Source organism: Lissotriton helveticus, chromosome 7 (genome assembly GCF_964261635.1).
Source record: "Lissotriton helveticus chromosome 7, aLisHel1.1, whole genome shotgun sequence".
Lineage (NCBI taxonomy): Eukaryota > Metazoa > Chordata > Amphibia > Caudata > Salamandridae > Lissotriton > Lissotriton helveticus.
The window spans coordinates 53,223,563-53,236,108 of NC_136068.1; the positions used below are offsets into that span (position 1 = coordinate 53,223,563).

A 12,546-nucleotide genomic window follows, 5' to 3' on the forward strand; every position below is an offset into this window, starting at 1 on the left:
GTTTTAACTTATCCTGGTTTGAATGAAGACGTCCTGTTAGCTTGGGGTGTGATTAGAAAACAGACCCTTCTAAGTCTAGTGTAAGCCAACAAATTTGACTAAGATTATGATTATACATACTTGTAGGGGCTTTTCAGGGAGCCTTTTTCATCTATTTGTCTTTTGTGGTGTCAATCACATTTTTCTTCCACTCACTACTGAGTACAGCCTGGGGAAATTGGTCACCCCTCTTCGGCCATTAGCTAACCTCACTGAAAACATATATTTGTCTCAAGTTGCTGGGATGTTGAGGCTATGGCTTGAAGTCGGGATTTTGCCTAAGGTTCTTTTGTACTTTTCCAGGAGCTTGGCATGACATTAGGCCTATCCCAAGGCTATTATAATATTTTTGGCAGTATGGTTTGAATTCAGAACTTCGTCTAAGCTTGGTATGGACCATTCTGTGACCATGATTTGAAATCACGACTTTTATTAAAGATGGTGTGTGCTGTTCCTCGAGCATGTTATGAAATCAGACCTTTGCTTGAGGTGGGTGTGAACTTTTTGGTCCTTACAATTGGAAATCCAGAGTTTGCCTAAGCTTGGTGTGTACTATTTTCAGACTACGGTTTCAAATCAAGAATTTGCCTTAACTTGGTCTGTCCCTCTCCTGTACCATCGTTGGGAAATCAGGACTTTGCTTTAAGCTTGGTGGCCACTGATTTAAGAGCTTGATTTGAAATCAGGGCCTTTCCTGAGCTTACGTTTGGTGCTCTAGAATTGTGGTCGTTCCCTAATCTTTTTATGAACTTTTCTGGTAGTCTATGGTCTGAAATGAGGATTTGCCCAAAAGTGGTATGTGTAGTCGACTGAGAGAATCATTTGAAATCAGAGATTTCTTAAAGAATATTATCTCTTGGTGTGTGGTGCTTCCTGCCAACGCATTTGGAAATAGTACATTCCTTTTGCATCCAGTGTGAACAGCTCGCACGGGCAAGACCAAACAAGTGAATGACACTTACTGAACTCAGGAAGCATGCACCTCTTTCCACAGAGGGTCTTGCAGCACTTCAAAGCCCCCTCACATTCAGAATGATTGCTGCAGTTCTTGTGCAGGCAAGCCATTCCATCCTCACAGCCAATGGGGCATGGCTCGTCCTCTATACACTCTCCCCGCTTGTCCTTCCACTCATGAGGATGGTCCTCAGGTTCTTGCAAACCTAGAAGAGAGAAGATGCGAGTCACTTGAGGGGAAGAGAGTGTGAACTAGGGGCGGCAATGAAACTTGGAGAGCTATTGGCATGTCAAACTCGCTGGGAAAGCTTTGCATCTTTGCATATCCCTAAATCAATCATAACTAGACATAAAATCACCCCAATTTCTTTTTTTTAAACTCGTTTTTATTGGCATTTCGTTATCATAGCAGTACAGACCATACAAGTAATCACATATGCTAGAAAACGTAGGATAAAAAAAATAAACATTTCAAGGAGAAAGGAAAAAGCGCAAGCATGTGAATCAACATCACGGGGAGCATTGGAGTGGGTCTGCAGAGGCCGTACTGTGGTGTTGCCAAGTAACTGGGGGGACAGAACTCGGGAAAGGAGCATCTGGGCGTTTGCACGGGCATATCGAGAAGAGATGGGGGTAGGGCGTTAGAGGGGTCACAGGCTCGTGCTTACAGTGAGCCGGGTTGCTAGAGGGCGGGAGTGTTGTATCAGATTGGGTATCGGGCCAGTTGCCCCGGGAGCAGGGTAGAGGTGTGGGACTGCGGGTCGCCAGCGTCCGGCACTAGTCGTTGTTCAGGGGCTGTAGGTGCGCGGGGGAGGGGGGGTCTGCCGGGGTGGGTGTAGTTGTAGGGGTGGGCATAAAATCACCCCAATAATGAACTTGTGTGTCTTTCAAGTAAACCAAGATGGAGTCTGCTTTTTGGGGAGTACCATGTTCTGTTATGGTGCTTCTACACATCACCTGCTGTACTTGATTGTGTTGTGAGAAGAGGAGAATCTATGCATGAGGTTTTTCTTCCCCTTGAAATGAGTCTTGAGGCAAATGCATGTTTTTGGGTCGATGGTCCTGACTTGTCCAAACAGTGTTTCTTAGCAGGACACGGTGCCGAATGTGAGATGGTTGATACAGGTGGGGCCCACCAGCACTCCTTTTTGGGGACCAGCAGCTATTTTCCCTCATCAGACTTTGATCCAAAAGCAAGAGTGAGTGAAAAAAATACCGAAGTGAGTAGGAAGAAGCAAGAGAAAGGCAGAAAACAAAGACAAAGAAAGAAACAGTGATAAAAAAGAACCTGAAAGAGTGTGATAAAGGCACAGGGAGGATCTGGTGGTGGATGACCTACGAGGCAGAATCAAGACTACCTGCCTTGGTATTCAGCAAACCGTATAGGTTGGCCCGCAACACTCATTCTTTATCACACTAAGCAGTGGCAGGACACTGGCCTACCTCCTGGTAATTCATTGACCAGAGTGAACAATGTAATTTCTAGGTTTATGGGTGTCTGATGTATATCCAGGAGGGCTGGATCCATCACAGATAGAATGACTATAGATAATGCTTATGATATCCATTGATTTGCTATAAGTGTATTTGTCTGAAAATCTAGCATGGATCAGACACTTCTCAACCTACACTGGCACCCAGCCCTAGTGAACTAAAGTGCTATCTAATTTTGGAGTTGAGGAAAGCAAGCTACAGCCTGATAAATATGAGTGATCCAAGACTAACCAGTGCAGTAAGTGTGAAAGCTATGAATGCAACTTAAATCTTCGCTCTCAATCTTCGTGTCTTGCCTCCTGGGCTTCTTCCTCTGACTCACACACCATTAAACGAAATGATCATCTCCTGCCTAGGTCCACCTCATCCAACCGAGAGAAGATCTCTCTACAGAATTGGACTGTTGTATCATTTTGTGGCCATCTTTGTGGCTCCTTAACACTGTAGTCAGCATGCAAGCCTTTCCAGCTTCCTTTTCCAGGTGCCAATGGTGTGCGGCTGTCAACGTCTTTGAATCCACAAGCCTTGAGCCCTGCTATCAGGGCGCTTGTTTCCACCACATCGAAAGTAATCAAAGCGCCTCAAAACCACTTATGAGATATCATTTTTGGTGGACGAATTAGAGTAGAGATCAGTAGCAATTCTGACCTTGTTTTACCAAAGGTGCTATTGGAACAGGAATGAGCTTCAGAGGATGTTAGCCCCAGACCCAGCTAGTGCCTAGGTGCCGCCTTCATTCATTCTTGGCACTCTCCGACCTTGATATTTTAAGCTGCACGGTAAAAGTATGATTTTTATATGTCCATTGTTTTCAGGAGTTGAAGTGCGTCAACCATTCCCAGCGTTTTGCAGATGAAGGCATGTTTTGCTGTTCTGTCTTGTGAGTCTGTGTGTGTGGAGTGTGCAGTAAAATTGCGTGATGCGTGAATGCTGTAGGAGTGATGTTCAGTGTCAGCTGAGGTGTGATGCGGAAACAATCGATCATGCCTCTGTGGGTTTCTTTGTAGTGTACATAAAGCTTCAACCAATCTTCGTCCTTTTCTTCTCTCTCTCCAGTCTTACTCGATGCAAAAAGAGATTTGCTTTGCGTCACGCTTCTTCTTCATCCATTTGTTTATTCGACTGTCACTCTCATGGCGCTTCTGCCACCAGAGCATGGAGCAATGGATCAGCCCACTTCAGCCATTGGCTCTCTTGCTGTGCAAGTGATGGTATATTGTCAGATCACATGCATATCACCCATAAAAGAAGAGCACTCCAGTGCCAGAACTGATTGACCAATATTAAACATTGCCAGTGCTTTTTTCTTTTCATTGTCCACCTTTTTATGGTCAGGCTTGACAACGCAGCTGTCACCAAACAAATATGTGAGAATCACCAGGGGAAAGGCTTTGGCCCCACCCACATTTTGGGTGCCAGGAGTATATGTTTTGATTGGGTAGAGGTTCTCTGCTTCCACAAAACTGTGCTTGCCCTCCACACAGCTATGATCAATTTGCTTATTTTCCAGATGTTCTGAATGTGTTCTTCCAGGAGCACACACATGCCATTGTAATGCTTTTAAAGAGTCTTACATAACCAGATAATTGATGGGGTTTTCTATGGCAGCAGCACAGATGGGAGGAGGCAGTCATTAACGCACATGGATGTTTGGTCTGGCTTTACAGTGCATTCATAAGCCAGACCTATAGGCATTGACAATGCTTGTTTATGTTTTAGTCACCCTCGTATGTTTAAACTATGTTTTCATATTACAATAACTCAAAGCCTAATGTATGCCTAAACGAATCATATTTTCCCTTGATGTGCATTAGAACTTAAAAAGGCTTCTTATACTTGTTCCATATCCACCCATCTATCAGAATAAACTTTTCTGATAGATACATCTGCCGTGTGGATTCCTCACCTTGTGAATATCCCCTTGCGTCAGCAACATTCGGAACTTTTTTTTGTAGCTTCGCGCCGACGTGGACTCGGACGTCACAGAGGCACGGCATCGCTCGCGACTCCGCTGACGTCACCGACGCCTACAATAGGCTCACGCCGGCGTGATGACATCAGTTCCCTTTTTTCCGCGTCGTCGACGCTAACGGTTTTCTGGGATCGTCTGTAGCCTTTACTGTAACTTTGTTACTATCTAAATTTCTAGTATATTTGTCGTCTCGTTTTCATCATGACCTCGAAGAAGACTGGATTTAAAGCTTGCGGAGAATGTAACAGAATAATGTCCATTACGGATCCGCATGAATGCTGTTTGTGGTGTCTGAGTTCCGACCACGACGTCGAAGACTGCCAATCCTGCATGAAGATGACACCAAAGGCCCTCCGGGAGAGAGAAGCAAAACTTCTAGTTGCTAAGTTTAAAGGAGGAAAAGAAAAGAAAAAGTCAAGATCGCGAACTCGTCGTTCGAAGTCGAGATCTCGTTCGAGGTCGAGATCGGATTCGTCCTCGGCCCATGCTTCAAGGTCTTCTAGAAAGAAGCATAAAAAGAGAACCCATGAATCCCGACATCGATCGAGGAAGGAGTCGGGTTCCAAGCCGAAGTCACAAGTGAAGCTGGTCGAGAAGGTAGTTTCTTCGGCTTCGGAGGAACACGATGTCGAGGTTGAGGCGTCGCATGCGAACTTACCGAGTTCACCGAAGCATACCCTGCCTTTCCGGCTCCAGGTCAAGACCCGACGCATTTCCTGAATGCGATGTTCGGTATCTATTCAAGGGCTATGTATCCCTCTGGGGCTCCTACTGGTCCCATGGGTCCTATGGCATATGGTTTGGGTGTTCCTCATTCCTATGCGCCTGCGCCCTTTATGCCTTTTATGCCGGCTTCGGCGCCGCATTGGCATTATCCGACTCCGGCGAGGCCTTCGACACCGAAGCCATCGACGCCGAGATCGATGACTCCGATTCCTTTGACTCCAATTCCATCACCTATGATGCCGAACCCTGAGCGACGTCGTGAGTCTCTTCCTCGTCCGACATTGAGTCCGACGCCAGCTCCGGCTCCGTCGGAGTCGATTACGGATCCGACGGCTTTGAAATTGAAGATGAGATCTAGGCGTGAAGCCCAAAGATTGATGGATGAGGAGAGATATAGAGAGGAAGATCTAGAGGAAGGCGAGCTTCATGATTCTGAGGACCCTTTTGAGGACCTATCTGTAGCTAGTGGCCTTGAACTGTCACCTGAATGGGACCTTGTTTCGATGTCTAATGAACCCTCTAAAGATGTGACACCTTATCATGTGGTGATAAAGAAAGCTGCAACTTTATTGAACATTTCTCTACCATCTGCAGAGTTTAAATCTAATCTGCTCACAGAGGTCCTTCACTCTCCTTCTTCAGTGACTGAACCCTTATTGCCTTTTAATGATGCCTTAAAGGAACCAATTTTACAAATTTGGAAAAATCCTGTATCAGCTCCTGCTGTATCTAGAGCTGTGGCTAGGAGATATAGGGCAGCTCCTGAGGACCCGGAATTTTTAACATCTCATCCTCTACCGGAGAGTTTGGTGGTGCAGGCTGCCTGTTCCAAGAGATCTACAGGTGCGTTTCCACAGGTTCCAGCGGAAAAGGAGTCTAGAAAGCAGGATCAGGCTGCTAAGAAGGTCTTTTCCTCGGCCAGTATGGCTTTGAAATCCACAAATGCAACCTGCTTAATGGGACGTTATATCCATGCTCTTATGGACACTGTGAAACAATTGGTGCCCAAGATACCTGAAGAGAGTAGGAAAGACTTTCAGGAAGTTATTTCTGATACGCAAGCTGCAGCAAGACAGGTTATCCAAAGTGGTTTGGACACGACTGATTCTGTGGCGAGGATCATGTGTTCTTCTGTTGCGACAAGGAGAGCCGCATGGCTTAAATCTAGTGAGTTTTCCACTGATGTCCAAGCTGCACTGATGGATCTTCCTTTTGATGGGTCTGGATTGTTTGGGAAGAAGGCAGACACTGCATTGGAACGCTTTAAGGATAGCAGAGCAACAGCAAAGTCGTTGGGTCTTCAGACCAGGGGCACTTTTGCAAGACGCTCAAGAGGATTTGGCAGATCTTCTTTTCGAAACTATAAATCGACCCAGCAGCAGCCACAGCAGCAGCAGAACACTTTGTACAGAGCATATAGAGGCAAACAAAGGGCCCGAGCTCGGGGCCGTAATGTTTCCTCCTCTTCCTTCTCTTCCCCATCCCAGCCCCCAGCCACAGCAGCAAAGCAGCCCTAGATCCACCATTCTGGATCATGTGGGCCCAGTGGGGGGCCGGCTTACCCATTTTCTACAAGATTGGGAATTGATAACATCGGATCTTTGGGTACTCAATCTTGTGGAGAATGGGTATGCGCTTCCTTTCCAGGAGTTCCCTCCCAATTACCCTCCTTGCCAAGGTTATTGTTCGGAGGACCACCTGCTTCTCCTACAGGAAGAAGTCCTGGCTTTATTCCGAAAAGGTGCGTTAGAGGTGGTTCCAGAGCAGGAAAGGGGTCAGGGGTGCTACTCCCAGTATTTCCTGATCCCCAAGAAGGATGGCAGGTTACGGCCAATCCTGGATCTCAGGATCTTGAATCTTTACCTGAAACAGGAAAAGTTCAAGATGCTCACTCTTGCACAGGTTCTTCAAGCGCTGCTGGAAGAAGATTGGATGGTGTCGATCGACTTGCAAGATGCGTATTTTCATATTCCCATCTTGAAGTCGCACAGAAAGTGTCTCCGTTTTACGGTTGGGTCGCAACATTACCAGTTTGCAGTCCTTCCGTTTGGTCTTACTACTGCGCCTCGAGTCTTCACCAAGGTGATGGCGGTGGTGGCAGCACATCTCAGGAGCTCCGGGGATACATGTGTTTCCGTATCTGGACGACTGGTTGATAAAAGCGGGGTCGCCGGAGAAAGTGCTCCATCATCTGCAAGAGACAACTCAGTTGTTACACAGGTTGGGTTTTTCGATAAATGTACCCATGTCTCACCTGGTGCCCTCACAGCGCAACCTGTTCATAGGTGCTGTACTGGACACAACTGTATGTCGTGCATTCCCTCCACCTCAAAGGATTCACGACATACAGGAAATGATTCCTTTGTTCTGCAATGGAGCGGTCGTTCCAGTCCTGAAGGTTCTTCGCCTGCTCGGTCTGTTGGCTTCTTGCATTCTATTGGTCAACCATGCACGCTGGCACATGAGGGCGCTCCAGTGGTGCCTCCGCAGGCAGTGGTATCAGCACAACGGAGATCTCAGGGAGTCAGTGAGGATCTCCAGAGAAACTGCAGTGGATCTGTCTTGGTGGAGCGTAGAAGGCAATCTGTCGCAAGGAAAGCCTTTTCAACTTCCTCCATCGGTGGCCACGGTAATAACGGATGCATCCACTCTAGGGTGGGGTGCTCATCTGGGGGACCTGGAGGTCAAGGGTCTTTGGTCTCCAGAGGAAAGGTTGCTTCACATCAACCTTCTGGAATTACGGGCAATACGTCTGGCGCTCAAGGCCTTCCTCCCTTCCCTTCGCGGTCGGTCGATTCAAGTCCTGACTGACAACACAACCGCGATGTGGTATGTCAACAAGCAGGGAGGAGTGGGGTCGCAGGGTCTCTGCAAAGAGGCTCTGCGGCTCTGGTCCTGGGTTCAGGACCACCAGATTTGTCTGATGGCAAATCATCTGGCCGGAGTTCTAAACGTGCGAGCGGACAGTCTCAGTCGGCAGTTCTCTGCCGACCACGAGTGGAGGCTCCATCCGGAGGTGGTTCTTGACATCTTTCTGATGTGGGAGACTCCTCGGGTGGACCTGTTCGCCACTCGCGAGAATGCTCACTGCCCGTCATTCTGCAGTCTCCAGTATCCGATGCAAGGAGCCTTGGGGGACGCGTTTCAGTTGAGTTGGGGCTCACAACTCCTTTACGCGTTTCCTCCCATCTTCCTCAGAACCCGAGGAAGATTCGCCAAGACCGGGCCCAAGTTATATTGATCGCCCCGGATTGGCCAAGAAGGGTGTGGTACTCAGACCATCTCCACCTCTCCTCTCACCCGCCGCTCCGTCTCCCTCACAGGGCAGACCTCCTCTCTCAGATGGAGGGGCAGGTTCTACACCCCCACCTCCAGACCGTACACCTTCATGCCTGGAGATTGAACGGGACAACTTGAGTTCTTTTTCTCTCCCGCCTGATGTGGTGGATGTCATCTTGTCAGCCAGGCGTGACTCCACTAAGTCCATCTATTCTTATAGGTGGTCAAAATTTGTCACTTGTTGTGGGGAGAAATCTATAGACCCTTTGAGAGCCCATTTGTCTGATGTTCTCCAGTTTGCCCTTTCTCTGGCGCAACAGGGTCTTGCCGTTGCTACAGTGAAGGGCTATTTTTCAGCGCTGTCGGCATTTCTCTGTTTGCCTGATCAGCCTTCTCTTTTCAAATCTCCTGTGGTTTTGAGATTTTTGAAGGGTCTTACAAATAAGTTCCCTCCTACTCCTTTTATTGTTCCTCATTGGGATTTGAATCTTGTGTTGACCTATTTGATGGGTTCTCCCTTCGAACCCTTGCACAAGTGTCCCTTGAGACTTCTTTCTTTTAAAACGGTCTTCTTGGTTGCAATCACCTCGGCAAGGAGGGTGAGTGAGCTTCAAGCTCTTAGTTTCAAGCCCCCATTCTTGTCCATTCATGCTGAAAGAATGGTTCTCAGGACCAGGGCTGCTTTTCTGCCTAAGGTGGTAACTCCCTTCCATCTAGGACAGTCCATTACCCTTCCTACCTTCTATCCTCCCCCACACCCTTCCAAGGAGGAGGAGAGGCTTCATCGCTTGGACCCAAAGAGAGCTGTTAGTTTCTATCTTGATAGGACTAAAGACTTTCGTATTGACGATCAGCTCTTCGTGGGTTTTGCTGGCTGCAGGAAGGGCAGAGCGGTGCACAAGCGCACACTTTCCAGATGGATAATCTTGTGCATCAAGATTTGCTACTCTCTGGCGGGTAAGGACCCTCCTGAGGGTATTAGAGCACATTCAACTAGGGCAAAGTCTCCAACTTCTGCTTTGTCTAGAGGTGTTCCAGTTGAGGACATTTGCAGAGCGGCGACTTGGGCCTCCCTCCACACTTTTGCGAAGCATTACTGCTTGGATACCGAGGTGAGGAGGGACGGTCATTTCGCGCGTTTTGTCCTCCAAGATTTCCTGGTATAGCGGAGTGGACACCCTCCTCCAGGAGTGGGGATTGCTGTGGGACTCTATTCACAAGGTGAGGAATCCACACGGCAGATGTATCTATCAGAAGAACAAGTTACTTACCTTCGGTAACGCTTTTTCTGGTAGATACTATATCTGCCTGTGGATTCCTCACTGACCCACCCGCCTCCCCGTTGTCCACTCTTCTATACCAGTGTTTCTGTTATATATTTATTTTGTTGTAAAATGTTTTATTGCATTTGCTTCACACTGTGTGTGTTACCTTGATATGGGTACTGCGTATACTGTGTATATGTCTACTGTCATTGGTCCGTCCGTGTGCCTCGAAGGCACGGAAAAAAGGGCGGAACTGATGTCATCACGCCGGCGTGAGCCTATTGTAGGCGTCGGTGACGTCAGCGGAGTCGCGAGCGATGCCGTGCCTCTGTGACGTCCGAGTCCACGTCGGCGCGAAGCTACAAAAAGAATTTCCGAATGTTGCTGACGCAAGGGGATATTCACAAGGTGAGGAATCCACAGGAAGATATAGTATCTACCAGAAAAAGCGTTACCGAAGGTAAGTAACTTGTTCTACTGTTCTATTAAAATTATATGCAATAGTTACTTTTTGATTCTGTGGCAAAAGCTTTCAATGAAAAGTAAACACAAATACACACACCAGCTTGCAAAGGCAGACATATTGGCTCTGTCGTTGTTTGCATCCCATTGGTAATGTGGGTTCAGTGTTGGTACGATAGTCTCTGCTCTGAGGCGCAGCCGCTGTACCCTGAAGCCATCAACTAGTGCGCTAACCCAAAGAGAGGGGAAGGGACCGGCGCCTGAAGTCCAACCTTTGTTGGGAGGCCTATGGGTAGTGGACGGACGATCAGATGCCAGAGTCTTCACCTGTGTTTCATTAATGCCGGCTGGTGCAGGTGGTGTGCACTGGCGCTCATTTTTAGGGATCAAGGCTCATTTTTCATTATCTGACTCTGACCCAAAGTTAAAGATAGAAAGAGGAATGGAGAAAAAGATAAAGGTATGAGCAAAGTGTCAATGCGAGAAAGCAGGAATGAAAAAGTGAGGTAAATCGGTAAAGAAACAGGAAGTGTAGGCTGGTAGACAAAAGAGGCAAGAGGTGGAATCAAGCCTCAGAATTCGGCGACCCCAGCATACAACAGCACCAGCTGCTGACTCCTAAGAAAAACTTACAGCTCCTGCTCGTTACAAATTAAGCACTGACTACGCTCTTGGCAGCCCTGCTAAGGGCCAGAGCAAGATTACTTTGTGTACAACCAGAGTTTTAAGTGGGCTGGGTCCTGCAGATGCTCAGCACCGGCAGTTCTGAAAAGCAGGTGCCGAGACAGGTCTCTATCGGCTTCAAGATCATCCGGAGGGACCGCGTCAACCAGACAGGAGGAGGCATCGCCATCACCCACAGGAACTCCATCCGCATCACGACCAACACCGACGACACCCTCGCACCCGCCGAGCACCTGCACTTCCAGATCCACATCAACCCCAAGACCACCCTCAGAGGCACCCTCATCTACAGACCCCCGGGACCACGCACACAATTCAGCGAGGACATCGCCGACTTCGTCAGCCCGCATGCCCTCCCCTCCGCTGACTACATCCTCCTCGGGGACCTCAACTTCCACCTGGAGAACAACAACGACCGCAACACCACCCCCCTTCTGGACAACCTCGCTAACCTCGGACTCAAGCAACTGGTGACCACTCCCACCCACTACGCCGGACACACACTCGACCCCGTCTTCTCATCCAGCAAGGACATCGCCTTCAGCCACGCCACCGGACTCCACTGGACGGACCACAGCTGCGTCCACTTCAGCTTCAAAAGGACCACGAGCCACCACCAACAGCAACAGTTTGCACGCAGAAACTGGAACAAGATCACAGCCGACCAGCTCGCGACTTCCCTGAGCAAGAACCCACCCACCAGCGCAACGAACCCCAGCCAAGCGGCCACCGACCTCACGAAGTGGATTAGCGACTGCGCAGACGACCTCGCCCCTCTGAGGACCCCGCCTAGCAGACCCGGCAGCAAGAAAGCCCCATGGTTCACCGACGAACTCAAGAGCTCCAAGAAGGACTGCAGAGCCCTTGAGAAAGCCTGGCGCAGAGACCCAACACCGGACAACATGACTGCCCTCAAGCTCGCCACCCGAAAACACCACCAACTGATCCACACCACCAAGAAAACTGCATTCAAGGAACGACTGGACAACAACGCACACAACAGCAAGGAACTCTTCAACATCTTTAAAGAGCTCTCTAACCCCAACGCCGTAAACAACGACATCACCCCTTCGCAAGACCTCTGCAACTCCCTCGCCTCCTACTTCCACAACAAGATCGCAGACATACACAACAGCTTCAGCACTCAACCGACGCACGCCACGACCGAACCACCGCCCCCCACCACCACCCTCCGCGCCTGGACCCCGATCAGCACCGAAGACACCATCCGCACGATGAACTCCATCCACTCCGGATCTCCGACCGACCCTTGCCCTCACCACATCTTCAACAAGGCCGACGCTGTCATCGCACCCCACCTGCGGGACACCATCAACACCTCCTTCAACACCGCTACCTTCCCGGAGAGCTGGAAGCACGCCGAACTCAGCGCCCTACTAAAGAAGCCATCAGCCGACCCCACCGACCTCAAGAACTACCGACCCATCTCACTGCTCCCGTTTCCCGCAAAAGTCATCGAGAAGACCGTCAACAAGCAGCTGGCCGCCTTCCTCGAGACGAACGGATCCCTCGACCTCTCGCAATCCGGCTTCCGGGCCAACCACAGCACCGAGACCGCCCTGATCGCAGCAACCGAGGACATCCGAGCCCTGCTCGACAACGGAGAAACAGCGGCCCTCATCCTCCTAGACCTCTCCGCGGCCTTCGACA

The 12,546-nt window shown here is 49.2% G+C and overlaps 1 protein-coding gene across 2 annotated transcripts in view; it reads right to left on the bottom strand.

Moving 5' to 3' along the window:
* LOC144768014 (uncharacterized) overlaps positions 1–12,546 on the bottom strand; it is a 113,499-nt gene that overhangs the window by 25,426 nt on the left and 75,527 nt on the right. For both annotated transcript variants that reach the window (XM_078651408.1, XM_078651407.1), the window contains one exon: positions 1,002–1,199. In XM_078651408.1, the coding sequence (XP_078507534.1) occupies positions 1,002–1,199 (198 nt within the window). The remainder of the gene's footprint in view (positions 1–1,001; positions 1,200–12,546) is intronic.